Source organism: Muntiacus reevesi, chromosome 21, assembly GCF_963930625.1.
Source record: "Muntiacus reevesi chromosome 21, mMunRee1.1, whole genome shotgun sequence".
Classification (NCBI taxonomy): domain Eukaryota; kingdom Metazoa; phylum Chordata; class Mammalia; order Artiodactyla; family Cervidae; genus Muntiacus; species Muntiacus reevesi.
In genome coordinates this window covers 50,290,897-50,310,800 of record NC_089269.1, presented here as the reverse complement: position 1 = coordinate 50,310,800, position 19,904 = coordinate 50,290,897, and the positions used below count along the sequence as shown (strand labels likewise).

The 19,904-nt window shown below is 46.4% G+C and overlaps 1 protein-coding gene across 2 annotated transcripts in view; it reads right to left on the bottom strand.

The window, feature by feature from the left end:
- Nucleotides 1–9,261: 9,261 nt before the first annotated feature.
- The window catches only part of IFNGR2 (interferon gamma receptor 2), a 35,365-nt gene continuing 24,722 nt past the window's right edge, over nucleotides 9,262–19,904 (bottom strand). The window contains exons 5-7 of one of the 2 annotated variants that reach the window (XM_065913657.1): nucleotides 15,903–16,062; nucleotides 15,028–15,185; nucleotides 9,262–10,256 (exon numbers count right to left, since the gene is read on the bottom strand). In XM_065913657.1, coding sequence (XP_065769729.1) covers nucleotides 10,089–10,256; nucleotides 15,028–15,185; nucleotides 15,903–16,062 — 486 coding nt within the window. In that variant the 3' untranslated portion in view covers nucleotides 9,262–10,088. Of the gene's footprint in view, nucleotides 10,257–11,780; nucleotides 12,090–15,027; nucleotides 15,186–15,902; nucleotides 16,063–19,904 lie in introns of those variants that run through there. The other variant, XM_065913658.1, reaches the window with a different exon arrangement.

Sequence of the window (19,904 nt, the reverse complement as noted above, 5' to 3'; positions counted from 1 at the left end):
TCCAGTGTCATATCTTTTTGTCTTTTCACACTGTCCCTGGGGTTCTCTGGATAAGAATACTGGGGTGGTTTGCCAGTCCATCCTCCAGTGGACCATGTTTTGTCATTACTCTCCACTGTGACCCACCTGTCTTTTTTTTTTTTAATGTCTATTGACACCAAAAACATTTTGCATTGGGGTATAGCCATTTAACAATGTTGTTATAATTTCAGGTGAGCAGTGAAGGGACTCCTCCGTACATACACATGTATTCCATGTCTTGGGTGGCCCTGCATGGTGTGGCTCTTAACTTCACTGAGTTATGCAAGCCGCTTTGCCACAAGGCTGTGATCAATGGAAGGGGTTTAGAGTGTTTTACTTTTCCCTAATTCTGCCACTGCCACTTATTAGCTGTGTGAGCCCCACGCTGTTTGTCTTTCTCTAGGTTTGAGAATGCCTCGTGGTGCCTGGAAACAGTAAATGGTCAATAACGCTGGGTCCTTCTTTCCCTGGTGGCTTTGCCTAAAGGCGTTTTCCCTTTGTCATTGGATGGCTTTTTAGCCTTTGGTCACAAGGTGGCGTGCCATCTTAAGACAGCAAACGAGACACGGATGTAAAGAACAGACTGTTGGACCCTGTGGGAGAGGCGAGGGTGGGATGATCTGAGAGAATAGCGTTGAAACATGTATATTATCAGATGTGAAATAGATCCCGGTCCAGGTTCCATGCATGAGACAGGGTGCTCAGGGCTGGTGCACTGGGATGACCCTGAGGGATGGGATGGGAGGGAGATGGGAGGGCGGTTCAGGATGGTGGACACATACATGTACCCCCATGGCTGATTCATGTCAATGTATGGCAAAACCACTACAATATTGTAAAGTAATTAGCCTTCAATTAAAATTAAAAAATTTAAAAAAAATTTTTAAGATACATAATTTAAAGTAAAAAAAAGAAAAAAAAAGAATCTGGAGGCGGTGTTTTGTTTTTTTGAGCCTGCCAGTGGTTTTTTTTTTTTTCTTTCTTTCGTAGCAGATTTAACACAGGTTAAGTCATTTTATGTAGGGTTTTCGATGATAGTATATGCCTCTTCAATTCTTATATATACATATATATATATATATTTTTGGCTGCACTGGGTCTTGGTTGCTCCCTGCAGAGAGCAGGAGCTACTGTCTGATTGCGGTGAATGGGGTTTTTATTGTGGCTTTGCTGATTGCTGAGCACAGGCTGTAGGGCATGAGGCCTTCAGGAGTTCCTGCATGTGGTTCAGTAGCTACAGTTCCTGGGCTCTGGAGTGTGGGCTCAGTAGCTGGTTGCCCCATGGCATGTGGGCTCCCTGGTCCAGGGATCGAAGCTGTGTCTCCTGCATTGCAAGGCAGATTCTTAACCACTGTCCCACCGTGGAAGCCCCCTCTTCAATTGTTTAAGCTGCAGAAAATAGGATATTTTAAATTTCTGCAAGTAAGAGTAGCAAGACAAGCCTTCTGGAACCCTGTGGATTATGCCAGTGCAGAGATCAGCAAATCTTTGACATGGGAACACCTTGTCCACGTGACAAAGTGGGATTCAGTGTGAGGCAAAGTATATTTACTTCCTGTTATGAAAGTTAGGAGTGTAGAGATTGACTGACTTATTTTGAAATAGCTTCAGATTTACAGGAAAGTTATAAAAATAACTCAGAGAATTCTAGCTTCCCCAGATGGTAACATTTTACCACAACTGCTTTAGTCTATATTTTTTTCTGAGACATTTGACAGAATGCTGCAGACAAGATTCCTCTTTACTCCTGAATACTTCTGTGTATTTCTGCAAATCAAAGCTGTTCTACAATACCAAAATCAGGAAGTTAACATTTGATATAGCACTCAACACTTCATTTGAATTTTAGCAAGTGCCCCACTAGTATGCTAGAAAAATAAGGTTTTTTTCCTGTTCCAGAATCCAGTCTGTGATCACACATTGCATTTAGTTGTTTATGGCCCTTTAGTGACTCTTCTTTTAAAAATACTTCTATTTATTTATTTTTGGCTGTGCTAGGTCTTCGTTGCTGCGAGGGTTTTCTGTAGTTGTGGGGAGCAGGGGCTGCTCTCTGGTTGCGGTGCACCGGCTGCTCATTTCGGTGGTGTCTCGTTGTGGAACACAGGCTCTAGAACACCAGCTCAGTAGCTGTGGCGCTTGGGCTTAGTTGTCCCACGGTATGTAGGGCTTTCCTAGCTCAGGGATCGAATCTGTGTCTGTCGCACATGCAGGTGGACTCGTTACCATGAGGCACCCGGAAAGCCCCCTCTTGCTGTGCTGTGCTTAATCGCTCAGTCATGTCCGACTCTTTGCGACCCCATGGACTGGGGTCCCCATGGCAACCCCATAGCCCGCCAGGCTCCTCTGTCCATGGGGACTCTCCAGGCAAGAATCCTGGAGTGGGCTGCCATGCCCTCTTCCAGGGGATCTTCCCAACCCAGGGGTTGAACCCAGATCTCCAGCATTGCAGGCGGATTCTTTACCATCTGAGCCACCAGAGAAGCAGTCTAATTCATGTTCGTTATAAATTATTAATTCACACCACTAATTAAAGTGCAATATAGTTACATTAATCGATTATATTAATTTCACTAGTTAATATCTTTTGCAAGTGATTATGTTTTATTTTTATTTTTTTTAACACCAAAACCATTTTGTACTGGGGTGTAGCTGATTGACAATGTTGTGAACAGTGAAGGGACTCTGCCATACATATGCATGCATCCATTCTCCCCCAAACCACCCTCCCAACCAGGCTGGCACATAAGATTGGGCAGAGTTCCATGTGCTATATAATGGGTCCTTGCTGGTTGTCCATTTTAAATATAGCAGTGTGTACATAGCCTTCCCAAAGTCCTTAACTATCCCTTATCCCCCTGGTAACCTTGAGTTCATTTTCTGTGAGTCTCTCTCTGTTTCTTAAGTAAGTTCATTTGTATCATTTCTTTTTAGATTCAACATTTAAGGATGTCATATTACATTTCTCTCTCCCTGTCTGACTTCACTTCACTCAATATGAGACTGTCTAGATAATCCATGTTGCTGCAGATAGCCTTATTTCATTCTTTTTAGCAGCTGAGTAATATTCCATTGGGCAAGAATCCCTTAGAAGAAATGGAGTAGCCATCATAGTCAACAAAAGAGTCCTAAATGCAGTACTTGGATGCCATCTCAAAATCAACATCATGATCTCTATTCGCTTCCAAGGCAAACCATTCAATATCACAGTAATCCAAATCTACGCCCCAACCAGTAAAGCTGAAGAGGCTGAAATCAAATGGTTCTATCAAGACCTACAAGACCTTCTAGAACTAACACCCCAAAAAAGATGTCCTTTAAATCATAGGGGACTGGAATGCAAAAGTAGGAAGTCAAGAGATACCTGGACTAATAAGCAAATTTGGCCTTGGAATACAAAACGAAGCAGGGCAAAGGCTAACAGTTTTGCCAAGAGAACACACTGATCATAGCAAACACCCTCTTCCAACAACACAAGAGAAGACTCTACACATGGACATCACCAGATGGTCAATACCAAAATCAGATTGACCATATTCTTTGCAACCAAAGATGGGGCAGCTCTATACAATCAGCAAAAACAAGACTGGGAGCTGACTCAGATCATGAGCTCCTTATTGCCACATTCAGACTTAAATTGAAGAAAGTAGGGAAAACCATTAGGCTGTTCAGGTATGACCTAAATCAAATCCCTTATGATTATACAGTGGAAGTGACAAATAGATTCAAGGGATTAGATCTGATAGAGTGCCTGAAGAACTATGGGTGGAGGTTCATAACACTGTATAACCATGGCTGATTCATGTCAATGTATGGCAAAAACCACTACAATATTGTAATTAGCCTCCAACTAATAAAAATAAATGAAAAAAAAAAACACAAAATTTGGGTTATATTTCCACCAAAACAGAAAAAAAAATTCAAACAAACAAAAAAACTGTATAGGAGGCAGTGATCAAAATCATACCCAAGAAAAAGGAATGCCAAAAGGCAAAATGGTTGAAGAGGCCTTAAAAATAGCTGAGAAGTGAAAGGCAAAGGAGAAAAGGAAAGATATACCCATAGGAATGCAGAGTTCCAGAGAATAGCAAGGAGACATAAGAAAGTCTTCTTAAGTGAACAATGCAAAGAAATAGAGGAAAACAATAGAATGGGAAAGACGGAGATCTCTTCAAGAAAATTAGAGATACCAGGGGAACATTTCATGCAAAGATGGGCACAATAAAGGACAGAAATGGTATGGGCCTAACAGAGGCACAAGATATTAAGAAGAAGTGGCAAGAATACACAGAAGAACTATACAAAAAAGGTCTTAATGATGGTGTGGTCATTCACATAGAGCCAGACATCCTGGAATATGAAGTCAAACAGGCCTTTGGAAGCATCACTACAAATGGAAGCATCCACTCCATTAGTGGAGGTGATGAAATTCCAGTTGAGCTGTGTCAAATCCTAAAGGATGATGCTGTGAAAATGCTGCACTCAATATGCCAGCAAATTTGGAAAATTCCACAGTGGCCACAGGACTGGAAAAGGTCAGTTTTCATTCCAATCCCAAAGAAAGGCAATGCCAAAAAATATTCAAACTACCGCACAATTGCACTCATCTCATATGCTAACAAACTAATGCTCAAAATTCTCCAAGCCAGGCTTCAACAGTACATGAATCGTGAACTTCCAGATGTTCGAACAGTTTTAGAAAAGGCAGAGGAACCAGAGATAAAATTTCCAATATCCGCTGGATCATCAAAAAAGCAAGAGTTCCAGAAAAACATCTATTTCTGCTTTATTGACTACACCAAAAGTCTTTGACTGTGTGGATCACAACAAACTGTGGAAAATTCTTCAAGAGATGGGAATACCAGACCACCTGACCTGCCTCCTGAGAAACCTGTCTGCAGGCCAGGAACCAACAGTTAGAGCTGGGCATGGAACAACAGACTGGCTCCAAATCGAGAAAGGGGTGTGTCAAAGCTGCATGCTGTCTAACTGTTTAACTCGTGTGCAGGGACGTCATGCGGAATGCCAGCTGGAGGAAGCACACGCTGGGGACAAGGCTGCCAAGAAAAATATCAAGATGTGCAGGTGACACCACCCTTATGGCAGAAAGCGAAGAACTAAAGAGCCTCTTGATGAAAGTGAAAGAGGAGGGTGAAAAATTTGGCTTAAAATTCAACATTCAGAAAACTAAGATCATGGCATCCCGTCCCATCACTTCATGGCAAATAGATGGGGAAACAATGGGAACAGTGAGATACTGTATTTTGGAGGGCTCCAAAATTACTGCAGATGGTGACTGCAGGCATGAAATTAAGACACTGGCTCCTTGGAAGAAAAGTTATGACCAACCTAGACAGCATATTCAAAAGCAGAGACATTACTTTACCAACAAAGGTCCGTCTAGTCAAAGTTATGGTTTTTCCAGTGGCCGTGTATGGATGTGAGAGTTGGACTATAAAGAAAGCTGAGCACCAAAGAATTGATGCTCTTGAACTGTGGTGTTGGAGAAGACTCTTTAGGGTCCCTTGGACTGCAAGGAGATCCAACCAGTCAGTCCTAAAGGAAATCAGTCCTGAATATTCATTGGAAGGACCAATGCCGAAGCTAAAACTCCAATACTTTGGCCACCTGTTGCAAAGAACTGACTCATTGGAGAAGACCCTGATGCTGGGCAAGTTTGAAGGCAGGAGGTGAAGGGGACAACAGAGGATGAGATGGTTGGATGGCATCACCGACTCAATGGACATAAGTTTGAGTAAACTGGACAGGGAGGCCCAGTGTGTTACTGTCCATGGGGTTGCAAAGAGTTGGATACTACTGGGCAACTGAACTGAACTGAATATTCCAATATATATATATACCACATCTTCTTTATCCATTCCTCTGTCAGTGGACATTTAGGTTTCAACTAGATAGATCTTTGTAAAGAAACCCTGGGGGTCTACTTCACCCTCCTTTTTTTTAAATAAATAAATGGGGGGGGGGGGGCCTAGAGCAGCCCCTCCTGCCTGTACTCTGTTGGCAGGATGAGCTTTTAGGCGGCATCCTTCTCAGTCTCCCTAGAGTGCCTGTGAACGGCACCGACCAGCTCCCTCTACCAGTCGGGTGCTGCCCCAGGTACCCTCTCGGACCTGCGGGTCTGTGCCCTCTGACGCAGCTGGCCACCCTCAGTCACCAGTAACTGGAAGCAAGGAGGACAAGGCGACTCCCACCGTGTTCCCATCAGAGGGCCCGTGAGCACACCGAGGAGCCGGAGGCTGACTGCTCCAGGGGAAGATGCCTGCGTGGATTCACACTGTCACCAAACAGTAGGGATGGTTTAGGAGGTTCTTGCCTAAAACACAGGCTTTCTGGCGTAAAGCACCTTTATTCTGGAGAGCCCTGGAGCCCTTTAGGGATACACAGTTGTTTTCCAGTAGCTGAAAGCAGTGTAACTTAGTGGCTATGCAGACTTTTAAACACCCTGTGAACTGAGATAAATGATGGTGAATGAAATAGAAGTCAACAAAGGCAGACGCCCCGAGCACAGGCTAGGACCCAAGCTGTTGTCCACACTGGCAGTTTCTGAGTGAGAGGGCAGCTGTGGTTTCTGCAGTAAGTGAGCGAACATCAGCGGGTGACCTACGGATGTGGACAGTCTCCCTTCTCTGCACGTCCCTCACCCCCATGTCCCACCTGGGGTTCTCCCCCTGCCCCCTCATGCCCATCAGCTCCTCATCCTGCTGGCCTTAGTACCACCCAGAGCAAGAAGGGCTGCTTCCTCTCCCATGGCCCCAAGGTGTACCCCCACCCCCATCCCCCAACCCCCCCAAACCGCCTGAAATCCCCCTACCCCTGCCCCCGCCCCCATCTGCAATCTGCATGCTGAGCACTGCGGGACCCCCAGGGGGCGCTACTCACAATGAAGGCCCAGGACATCCTATGTTGACTTAAAACTCTTGGCACAAAACAGTCTTGAAGGACGGGGTCTTTATGTAATGCACGTAGCAGTCATGTGTGAACTCGTAGTGGCCTTGATCCAACTCGCCTGTTATCTCTGGGCGACCTAGCATTGATCTAGGGCCTATGTTTCTCCACTGATCTTCCTATGCCTAAATGACCTCCAGCCTTTCCTAGTACATATTCCATAATGTACTTTATAGAATACATGCAAGCATCAAGTATCCCTCCTCCCATGTAATATATGAATTAATTAAGCAGTCTCAGCATCAAATGAGGTGGGGTCTTGTAGGGACCTTCTGTAACTGTATAAATCTAAATAATGGGAGTAAGTCTCTTTTCTCCTCTACAACATACACTTCACTGTACAGATCAGAGGTCATCAGACTTTCTGTAAGGGTTCAGGTAGCGAATATTTTGGCTTTGCAGGCAAACAAGCTCTTGCAACGATTCAGTTCCACCTTGCAGCACAAAAGCAGCCACAGGCTACACATAAATTGAATAAGTGTCACTGGGTCTCAATAAAAGTTTCCTGGTCGCTCAGCTGGTAAAGGATCTGCCTGCAATGTGGGAGACCTGGCTTCACTCCCTGGTTTAGGAAGATCCCCCGGAGAAGAGAAAGGTTACCCACTCCAGTATTCTGGCCTGGAGAATTCCACGGACTGTATAGTTCACGGGGTCGCAAAGAGTTGGACACAACTGAGTGACTTGCACTTTCACTTTCACTATGGACGTGCGTGCATGCGTGCTCAGTTGTTCAGTTGTGTCTGACCCTTTGTGACCCCATGGACTATAGTCCATCAGGCTCCTGTGTCCATGGGATTCTCCAGGCAAGAATATTGGAGTGGGTTGCCATGCCCTCCTCCAGGGGATCTTCCCAACCCAGGAATCGAACCCCAGGTCTCCTGCACTGCAGGCAGATACTTTACTGTCTGAGCTGCCGGGGAAGGAGTGTCTTAAATAACTTCTGTCCTCTCCTTCTGCATAACAGGCCAGTCCCATGTTTACTAAGGAAGGACGGGGAGGCCCCGAGAGGCCTTCGGTGAAGCCAGTTGGGTGTCAGCATAGCCCCTTCCCTACGCGAGCCTGGCCCTTGATCGGCACCTAGTCAGAGCGCTGGCCCTGCGCTTGAACTCTGAGTCTGTCACTCGCTGAAGCTGGGCCTGAACCCCATCCAGTCTGCCCCAGGACATTGGACTGTCTCCGCCCTGAACCCATTGCAGCCTCATCAGAATCTAGTCCCCATGACCAGCCTGCCTGCCCCTGACTAGCTGGCACCTCCTTTTGTGGAGGGTGGCACAGAAGACCTGATTCCCAACAGTGTATCTGCCCCCTTCCTGCTGGACTGACTTTTAGCCAGTTTTCTTCCTGCTGTACACATGTTCTCCTTACCTCAACTAGCTGCATCATAAGGCCCAGCAGAGGAAGCGCTCATATTCTCAATTTCCTAAATGGTTTGAGGGCGGTCTTTACAATTGCCCTCTACTAACTCCGGTAGTTGGTGATGGACAGGAAAGCCTGGCGTGCTGCAGTCCATGGGGTCGCAGAGTCGGACACGACTGAACAGTTGAATGACAGCTCTCTCCAACCCTGTCTCAACTCAAAGTGAAGCTGATTTATAAAGTAGACATCTCATAAGGGGACTCCCCTAGGGTGGGTGGGGGGCAGCTATGGGTGGGTGTCCTTGCCCCTCGTCACCCTGGACGGCAGGGGTCACAATGGTTGGTTAGAAAGTCAGCCCAAGGGCCAGTGCCTCACCAGAGGTATAGGGCCCACCTGAGACAGCAGGCGGTTCCATCAACCAGTCCTAGGTACTTCAAGGACCTGCCATCGGCATCCCTACGTCCCATTGTCAAGATTAGGCTACCCATGAGGGCTTCTTTCTGAGGCAGAGCTTACGGCAACATGTCACTTTCTGTGTGTGTTGGAGGGGAGGCGTGAAGTGACGCATCCATTTCCTAAACCTCAGGAATCAGGTAAGTGGATTTTTAGCCCATCAATACTTGTCCCATGAGAAGGCCAGCAGCCCAGTGGATTCACTGTTGGCCACGAGGTTGTTCCCTTGACACGCCTTGCTCAACGCAACACATCATGTTATGAATGCAGTGCTGATGCAGCTTCTGCAAAACCCCCTTCCTAACTTTTCAAGCGATCCAGGGATACAAGTCAGAAGTTCTTGCTGCGTGGCCTCTGGCTGAGTCTGCTGGGCATTACCTAAGAAAACAAAGTTTTAGATAGCATCATAGCAAAAAGCTGAAACTCTGCAGAAAAGAGGCTAAAATAAGGAAGGTGGAGAGGAAAACCTTCACAGACTTTCAAATGTCTATTTATTTACAGTTTTTGGCCACACTGTTCGGGGATCTAAGTTCCCTGACGAGGGGTCAAACCCACCATCTCCGGCACCAGAAGCACAGAGTCTTAACCACTGGATCACCAGGTATGTCCCTATAGAGGCTTATAAAAATTAATGAAACAGTCTTTTATTCCTAGTTTGGAAAAAAAAAGTCCCTTAAATTACTAGAAAAGTATTTACAGGATTAATTACATTTTAAGCAGGGAGACTGGGTGTCAAGGGCCATTCAGTGTCCCTTGTTGGGAGAGGGTGGGACAGGTTCTGTGACCTGCCCAAAGGGCCCAAAGTCCTTGCCAGAACCAAGGAGAGGACCCCGTCTCCTGACCACCCAGCCCAGGAAACAGTGTCTGAAATATCACAGGGGTGTCACAGCCTGTTTGCTAATAATTACATGCCTTTTTAGTGTTTTAGCAAAATCTTTTTTTTTTTTTGGTATGCAGAATCAGTCTAGAAACTTGCAGGATTTAAGCCTTGTGGCTCAGTTTGTAAAGAATCTGCAGGCAATGCGGGAGACCCTGGTTTGATCCCTGGGTTGGGAAGATCCCCTGGAGAAGGGAAAGGCTACCTACTCCAGTATTCTGGCCTGGAGAACTCCATGCACTGTATAGTCCATGGGTCACAAAGAGTTGGACATGACTGAATGACTTTCACTAGTTAAAAAAATAAGTTTGTCTCCCACAACTGACTTCTTCCCAGGCACCCCCAGGTCTTTTTGTGACGAGACTAAGGAGCAAGTCGCTCCACCCAGTCCTGACAGGCACGTCGCAGCTTCCTTGGCTCAGAGAACTCCTTCTGTGGGCTGGTGGCTCGGATCAGCGCTTTGGGGGCTCCCTTCTTGTTCATTCTCTGGAAACGTCACGATGGAGACGGAGTCCCAGGCGTCATCCTTTGGTGAGCTGTCCTTGTCCAGGGCGTCTAAGATGGGCTGATCCGGATCCCTTAAATACTTGAAAAATTGAAAACCATAACCATAATTAGTCTGTAAGTTCCAGATACCAGACCTTTTGACTTTAGTTTGAGTTGGCATAATCCTATTTCATTTCAGTGTAACTTCCACTTCTGTCTATCAATGAAACAGCTTCAAAAACCTGAAAACCCCTCCATGCCCCTCATCTCAATAGCTTTCACACCAATCCAAGGGCCAACCAAGGGGATACTCTGAAGGTGTGTAAGTTGTGTAACTCGGGAAATGAAGGTCTGATTTGCTGCACTGGATGAGGGCTTGTGGGTTATTCACCTGGAATGTCTCTGGAATTCTACCTTTTCAGGGAAGGAGGAGATGAAACCTCCTGGTCACCTGCAAGGTGAGGGTGAAGAGGGAAAGTTCACGGGCAGTTTTTCTCTCAGCTACCCCACCTGCTAGGTGTCTCTGCTTTGTATAACACACACGTGCTTTATACAACACACACGTGCTTTATATAATACACACGCTTTATATAAAACACTCATGCTTTATATAACACACACGTGCTTTACACAACACACACGCTTTATATAAAACACTCATGCTTTATATAACACACACGTGCTTTATATAACACACACGTGCTTTATACAACACACACATGCTTTATGTAACACAAATGCTTTATATAAAACACTCATGCTTTATATAACACACACGTGCTTTATATAACACACACACGCTTTATACAACACACACATGCTTTATGTAACACAAATGCTTTATATAAAACTCATGCTTTATATAACACACACGTGCTTTATATAACACACACATGCTTTATGTAACACACAGCTTTATATAACACATGTGCACTTTATATAACACACATACTTTATATAACACACACGTGCTTTATACAACACACACATGCTTTATGTAACACAAATGCTTTATATAAAACACTCATGCTTTATATAACACACACGTGCTTTATATAACACACACGTGCTTTATACAACACACACATGCTTTATGTAACACAAATGCTTTATATAAAACACTCATGCTTTATATAACACACAGTGCTTTATATAACACACACATGCTTTATGTAACACACAGCTTTATATAACACATGTGCGCTTTATATAACACACACATGCTTTATATAACACATATGCTTTATATAACACACACGCTCTATATAACATACAACGCTTGGTATAACACACACGTGGTTTATATAACACATATGCTTTATAACACACATGCTTTATATAACACACAACGCTTGGTATAACACAGGTGCTTTATCTAACACACAACGCTTGGTATAATACACATGCTTTATATAACACACACGTGGTTTATATAACACAGACATGCGTGTGGAGGACCTGCAGTGCACAGCCATGGGCGAATGAGCAAGTGCAGGTCCTTGATGCGAACAGCTGATCCACACCCTTAACATGCTGTGTCTCTCCTGCCTCTTCTCTCCTCTCTCTTTGGGCTTAGACATAATTAGCAAGTTACCAAGGGCTTCCCAGGTGGCTCGCGGTAAAGAACCCACCTGCCAAAGCAGGAGATGCAGGTTCAATCCCTGGGTCAGGAAGATCCCCTGCAGGAGGGCATGGCATCCCACTGCAGTACCCTTGCCTGGGAAATCCCACGGGGATATCCTGGCAGGCTACAATCCAGGGGGGGTCGCAGGGAAGTCGGACACGACTGAGCGACTGAACAGCCACCACCACAACCAAGTGACCAAGAAGCGCCTGCGTGGCTCCCGGAGACGCTGAAAGATCCTGCACTGCAGCAGCTCAGAGCTGGCTGCTGACAAGAGCAACAGCAACGTGCCATGTGCACTTGCGAAACCTCAAAAATACAAGCGAAACATGAGTCATTTTTCTCATGTAACTTCAGTGACCTTTGATATAGACTTTTCACACTTTCCCAGGAAAGCAAATCAAAAGACTCTGTATTTTAGGTTCAAGCCCCAAAGAAACAAGAAGCAGTAAATTCACTGGGGCCCTGCCACTAGTTCTACTGAGAGACAGAGTTGTTGTTTTTTTTTTTTTAGGGGGGTTTGTTTCTTAGTTTTTTTGGCTTCGTCACATGGCATGGAGGATCTTAGTTCCCTGATCAGGCACTGAACCTGTGCTCCCTGCAGTGGAAGCGCAGAGTCTTAACCACTGGACTGTCAGGGAAGTCCCAAGATGGAGATTATTAATGCAAGTAAAACTCCGAGCTGACAGCTGTTCTTTTTTGTCAGTATTAACCAGGAAAATTGCCGTTACTGCAGTTTTGTGGTAAGAACACCTAACGAGTTCTACTCTCTGAACACATTCTGAAGTGCACGTGCATGCTTGGTCACTCAGTCATGCCCAACACTTTGCAACCCCACGGGCTGTGGCCCGCCGCGCTCCTCTGTCCATGCGGTTTCCCAGGCGAGAGAACTGGGGTGTACTGCCAGTCCCTTCTCCAGGGGATCTTCCCAACCCAGGGACTGAACCCGAGTCTCCTGTGCTTCCAGCACTAGTGGGTGGAATCGTTACCACTGAACCGCCTGGGAAGCCCCTGTAATGTCACAACACAACACTAATTATAGCACAATCTGGGGCAGCAGAACCAGAACTTATTCATCTTGCATAACTGAAACTTCCCACCATTTGAAAGCAACGCCCCGCCCCCTCCTCGCCCCTGGTAACCACTGTTACTCTCTGCTTCTGTTGAGTTTGACTATTATTCTACTTAGAGTCTTCACAGAAGCAGAATCCTACAGCATCTGTATGCAGGTCCCAGTAGGGAGTTCAACATGTATTTCTCCTGATGTCTGTGTCCTTTAAACAGCTCATGACATATGAAGGGAAGCAAGCGACTACAGCTATTTCTAGACTTTGTCTTTAAGATGAGATATAACAACATGAGACTCTGTTTTTAGTACTTTTATCCTGATTTTACTGAAGAATGATAAACCTCCAGAGGCAAACAGTTTTAAGTATTCTTCTATCAGCTAGCTTCTGATCCCAAGAATGTCCCAGTGGCTCTGTCCTCAGAGGACCTGGCTGCCTCACTGAGCCTGGGGTGGGATCAGGGTGGGGGGTTGTTGGGCAGGAAAACAAGAGATTCTGTAAGACCCACTGGACTATAAAGAAGGCTGAGCACCAAAGAATTGATGCTTTCAAACTGGAGTGCTAGATATAACTTTTGAGAATCCCTTGGACAGCAAGGAGATCAAACCAGTCAATCCTAAAGTTGAAAGGACTGGTGCTGAAGTTGAAGCTCCAATACTTTGACCACCTGATGCAGAGTCGACTTGTTGGAAAAGACCCTGATGCTGGGAAAGACTGAGGGTAAGAGGATAAGCTGGTTGGATGGCATCACTGACTCAATGGACATGAGTTTGAGCAAACTCCGGGAGACAGTGAAGGACAGGGAAGCCTGGTGGGCTGTGGTTCATGGGCCTGCAAAGGGCTGGACGTGACTTAGCAACTGAATAACAAGGTCCCCCCATTCTACTTTTCTTTCTTAAATTCTTTAAAGTAACATGGCCTGTGCACTAGGCATGCAAGGCTTTGAGCTCACAGCTCTGGGTGTGTTTACTCTAGAATCCTGTGTGTATACTGTCTGACCCAAAGCTCATGCTCTTGACTAGAGTCTCCACTGGTCCATGAGCTCTAGCCGGGCTCCCTGGGGGCAGTCTCCAAAAGCCTGGGATTGATGTGTTGTCTCCAGTGGGGCCTACCAAGGCTGATCTCCTGGCGGAGCCAGACTAGGCCATCTTTTTGCCAACCTTGTGCCATTAAAAAAAATTTTAATTCTGGAAAAGTACATATAACATAGGGGCTTTCCTGGTGGCTCAGTGTAAAGAATCCACCTGCCAGTGCAGGAGACCTGGGTTCGATCCCTGTGTGGGGAAGATCCCCTGGAGGAGGGCATGGAACCCACTCCAGTATTCTTGCCTGGAGAATCCCATAGAAAGAGGAGTCTGGCGGGCTGCAGCCCGTGGGGTCGCAAAGAGTCAGACACGACTGAGCGACTAAGCAACAACAAACACATAACATAAAATTTACCGTCTTGACCCTTTTTAAGCATGCAGTTCAGTAGTGTGAAGTCTATTCGCGTTGTTGGGCAACCATCACCACCATCTGTCTCTAGAACTTTTTTCATTTTTTTCACAGTAAAACTGAAACTGTCCCCGCTAAACATGAACTCCCCATTTCCTCCCTCCCTCCCTCCACACCCGGGCAACCTCTATTCTACATTCTGGTTCTGTGAACGTGAGTACTCTTAAGTGCTCAAATACGTGCAATCGAGTAGCATTTGTCATTTTGTAAGTAGTTTATTTCCCTGATCGTAATGTCTTCAAGGTTCATCCTTATCATAGCATGTCTCAGAATTCCCTTCTTTTTTTAGGGCTGAGTAACATTGCATTCATATGTATATACCACATCTTTTTTTTGGGGGGGCGGGGGAGGTTGGGTGAACCACGAGGCTTGCAGGAATCTTAGTTCCCTGAGCAGGGATTGAACCCCAGGGCCATGGCAGTGAAAGTGCCAAATCCCAACCACTGGACCACCAGGGAATACCCACCACATTTTATTTATCCATTCATCCGTCAATGGACATTCGGGGAGTTTCTACCTTTTGGCTATGGTGAATAATGCTGCTATGAAGATGAGTATACAAATAACCAAGTACCACTTTTAACTCCGATCTCTGTATCTGTGGCTTTGTCCACTGTCCTACTCTTAGGTGTTACTGGGGGCAAGAAAGACTGACAAGTCACCCCTGTGGATGTGTACACACATACCTCTTCTATCTGTGATGGAATGCTTGGCGGAGAGTGAAACCAGTGTTTAACCAGGCCTCTGTACTTCAGAACCAGGAAGAGACAGACCCCTACCACCACCAACAGCACCAAAAAGGTTGTCGCAATGGCCAGGATGTCTTGTTGAAGCTTGACAGAGGCTAAAGAGACAACAGAAAAATGAACAAGATGACTCACACAAGTTACAAACATCAGGTAATTTCTCATCCACCACTGCATAAATACAGTTGATGTCCTAGGAAAATGAATGGACACTGCCTCTCTTCCACCCAACCCTGTATGCTTTATTGAACTCTTGAGAGTTCCTTGGACTGCAAGGAGATCAAACCAGTCCATCCTAAAGGAAATTAACCCTGAATATTCATTGGAAGGACTGATGGTGAGGCTGAAGCTGCAATATTTTGACCACCTGATGTGAAGAGCCGACTCACTGGAAAAGACCCTGATTCTGGGAAAGATTGAGGGCAGGAGAAGGGGGCGATAGAGGATAAGATGGTTGGAAGGCATCACTGACTCAACAGACATGAGTTTGAGCAGACTCCGGGAGACAGTGAAGGACAGGGAAGCCTGGCACACTGCAGTCTCTGGGGTCACGAAGAGTCGGACACGACTAAGCAACTGAACAACAGAGACAACAAAGGCAATCCTAAAACAAAGCAGGCATTACCCATCTGGCAGTTCTTGTTCCGGAGATTCCATCACTGCCTCGTTATATCTGCTGTGGACTGCTGTCTTAGCCCGTCCTCTCTGGGTCTCCCTACACTCACCACCCTTCACCAGATAAGCAATTCCTGATTGCACTATTTTAGAAGTGTTCTGTTCCCAGCTCAGAAAGCACTTTAAAAAGCGTACGTTACCATCTGCTGCTGTTTCAGAGCAAGATATGTTGCTTAAATGTCCAGGTCGAGAGATGTTTTCTTTGGTCAAACACAGTTCTGCCTTGACTTGAAAACAGTATACTCTTAAGGGTTTTAAATCATTCAGTGTGATGTAGTTGCTCCTGAAACAGCGTGGCACCTGCGTAAAAAGCATCACCAACCACACATGAAAATTACCCACACAGGTGTGATCAAGACCCTTCCATCTTATCCAGTTTCCTCAAATTCATACTAAACACAGTAGCCAAACAATAAGGCAGTTCTGCTTTTAAAGAGCCAGAATACCAATTTCACACATGTAACGCTTACAGCCGACAAATTTCACATGTGAAAACTGGGGAGGAGTGTTGAGAAACATGCTGATGGCATTAGAGCTGTGTTTTTGGCTGTGAGATCTGAAGCCTCATTTCAGCAACAGAGGGTCCAGAGCTGCTGCTGCTAAGTCACTTCAGTGGTGTCTGACTCTGTGAGACCCCACAGACGGCAGCCCACCAGGCTCCCCTGTCCCTGGGATTCTCCAGGCAAGAACACTGGAGTGGGTTGCCATTTCCTCCTCCAATGCATGGAAGTGAAAAGTGAAAGTGAAGTCGCTCAGTCGTGTCTGACTCTTCACGACCCCATGGACTGAAGCCCACCGGGCTCCTCCATCCATGGGATTTTCCAGGCAAGAGTACTGGAGTGAGTTGCCATTGCCTTCTCCGGGGTCCAGAGCTGGAATTTAGCAAATCCCAGTTTCCAGGACGAAATTTCACCCTTTGAAATGAGCATACAGCTTCAAGTCAGTCAATGAACAAAGGAGAAAAGGGCATGCTGGGAAATAAAGTTCCTCGGGTTCCGAATCTGTTTCGTTCTGCTGATTCCCTTTACAGTTTTGGTGAACATGGTCCTAGAGGTTTATGTCATCAGGGAAGAGCTGGGTCCCAAATTCTTGGAGGATCTTGTCCCCTCTCTCCCTCCCTGCCATTACCTCCCTCCAGTTTCCCACCTCTGCATGCTTGGTCAGTGGCCCTCTCTCATTCTGGACAAACTGTCACTATTCTATGGGGAAATGAGAAAAAGATACCACACACCATGGCAATATGGGATTTCTCCTAAAGGACCGCTTTCCTGTCGGGAGATACAGTAGGAAACACTAGGGCTTCCCTGGTGGTGCTAGTGGGAAGGAACCCGCCTGCCAGTGCAGGAGACACAGGAGATGCAGGTTTGATCCCTGGGTCGGGAAGATCCCCTAGAGGAGGAAATGGCAACCCACCCTGGTATTCTTGCCTGGGAAATCCCATGGACAGAGGAGCCTGCCAGGCTACAGTCCATGGGGTCACACAGAGTCGGACACGACTGAGCACCAACACAGAATACACTACAACCATTTGAGATGGTGGCATGTAACACATGCTTCAGAATGCGGAGATAGAGCATTTGACTGCAGAATGCGGAGATAAAGTGGCTTATTATGTATGTTGACTGAAAAAAAGGCAGATCATTCAACAGTTTATAGGACATGATCTTATTTTTAAAAATATAAATGATCGCACTATATCTGAACAGTAGGATTACAGAGGATTCAAAACTTTTCCTCCTCCTGTTTAACGATGATGACTGCTAGGGCAGAAAAGAAACAACTTTTACTCATGACGCCTCCTAAAGCAATTTCAGAGAATTCCGTGGTAGTCCAGTGGCTTAGGACTTGGTGCTTTCACACTCATGGCCTGGGTTCAATTCATGGTCGAGGAGCTAAGTTCCTGCAAGCTGTGTGGCACAGCCAAAAATATTTCTAAAATAAAAAATAATTTTTTTTTAAAAAAGGTAATTTTAAGGACAATATGCCTTTCTTAAAAAAAAATTATCTATTTATCTGGCTGTGTTGGGTCTTAGCTGCAGCACATGGGATCTTAGTTCCCTGACCTGGGATGGAGCCCAGGTTCCTTGCCTTGGAAGGCAGATTCTTAAGCATTGGACCGCCAGGGGAGTCCCAACACTATTCTTTTTTGAGTTTATTTCAGCAGCCAATTGACTTTTCCAGAAGAATCACAAACTACAGAGAAGAGCTACTGTTCAGGCCTGAGACTGCTGTCCTTAGTTAGAAAGGTCATGTTTGCAAGGCTGACCCAAGGCTGGCATCTGGGAACTCGGCATTGAGGAGCATCCCAACGATCCCTAATGATAAGGCTGTTTTAATGTATAAATGATGCTTCTGATGCTGAACATCTGCTCTCCCTCTGGGAGTCAGGAGCTCTGGTGTCTGGTGGGTCGAGGGTGCCTGTGTGACCATCCCCCAGGACGAGCCCTGGGCACTGAGCCTCTCAGGAGCTTCTCCAGGAGATGCAGTTTCACATACTTGGTCACGCGTGTTGTCGGGGGAATTGAGTGGAGCCTGTGTGATGAGGGGAAGACTCCCGGAAGTTTCTGCCTGGACTCTTTCAGGCTCTGCCCCCTGTGACTCTTCCCTTTGCTGACTCTGTTCTGCGTCTTTTCTCTGTAATAAGTCACAGCCTTAAGTACAACTGGACGCTGAGTCCCCGAGGATCCTTGGAGCAAATCTAGGGGTTGGACTTGGGGAGAACTGACACACGGACTCACAGCTGGTATAGAGACCATATCAGTGGCTTTCACAGTCACTTTAGCCTCAGACTCTCTTGCTCACGGAAGTCCAAAGCATAGATGCTCTGGTTGAAAGGGGAATCCCTCCTGGATTCTTCCAGACCTCCTCTGTTCCAGTTGACCAGACCTTTGAACTCAGATTTTAGGAAATGATTATTTCTTTCTTCCCTATTTGCTGAGAGTCTGCCCTTCAGTGAGTTTTGCCTTCCTCGGTGTTTTTACACTCACCATAAAGAAACAGGGGCTTCCCTGGTGGTTCAGCTGGTAAGGAATCTGCCTGCAATGCAAGAGACCTGGGTTCAACCCCTGGGTTGGGAAGATCCCCTGGAGAAGGGAAAGGCTACCCACTCTAGGATCCTGGTCTGGAGAATTCCATGGACTGTATGGCCCATGGGGTCGCAAAGAGTCGGACGTGACTGAGTGACTTTCACTTTCACAAGAAAACAGAGCGAGTGCAAACATCAGCAGCTGGGAGAGAAACAGCAGAGCGAGCATGGGCCCGGGGCCGGCACCGCCGCTCACCATGGGCGGTGCTCACGCTCGCTTTCCCGCTTGTGAAACTGGCCGGTGGAAAGGCGAAACAAAAGGATGCGTCCAAAGTGCCCAGCCCGGGGCCAGACACAAAGAAAGCTCCAGATAAACATACAGTTCTTAAAGTTCTTATAAAAATTAGAGATATGCTGAACTTAGGAAATCAGGAAGTTCACACACATAGTGAAACATCATTAAATGTAGCTTGGAGGGACTTCCCTGGCAGTCTAGTGGTTATGACGCTGGGCTTCCACGGCAGGGGGCACAGGTTCGATCCTGGCTGGGAAACTAAACCCCACCCTCACCCTCCCTCTTGTCACACAGCGTGGCCAAAAAATAGGGGGACATGTAGCTTGGATGATCAGACACTGGAGATGACTAAACGCTATCAGTTTTTTCTTGTGCTACACTCAGGGCTGACCAGGCCCCTTTGCTCTGACCCCTCCTTTCTCAACCTCACCCTGCCCGAGCCCCTCACGTGGCCCCATTTCTTTTTTTATTTAAATTATTTAATTTAGTTTTATTTTGGCTGTGCTGGGTCTTTGCTGCGGCGCACGGGCTAGGTTGCCCCACGGCATGTGGGAATCTCAGCTCCCCGACCAGGGATTGACCCCGTGTCCCCTGCATTGGAAGGTGGATTCATAACCACTGGCCCACCAGGGGAGTCCCAGGCCCGCATTTCTGATGGATCCGGGCATGTGCAGGTCCCCAACGTGCCCAGCTTTCTCCAACCTACTGGCCCTTCTCCTTGGAACACGCCCTCTTCTCGCCTTCACTGAGACTTCTCACCTATTCGCATCACCTTCTTTGAAAACCATTCAGATCAGAGATGTCACATAGTTTAACCCTGCA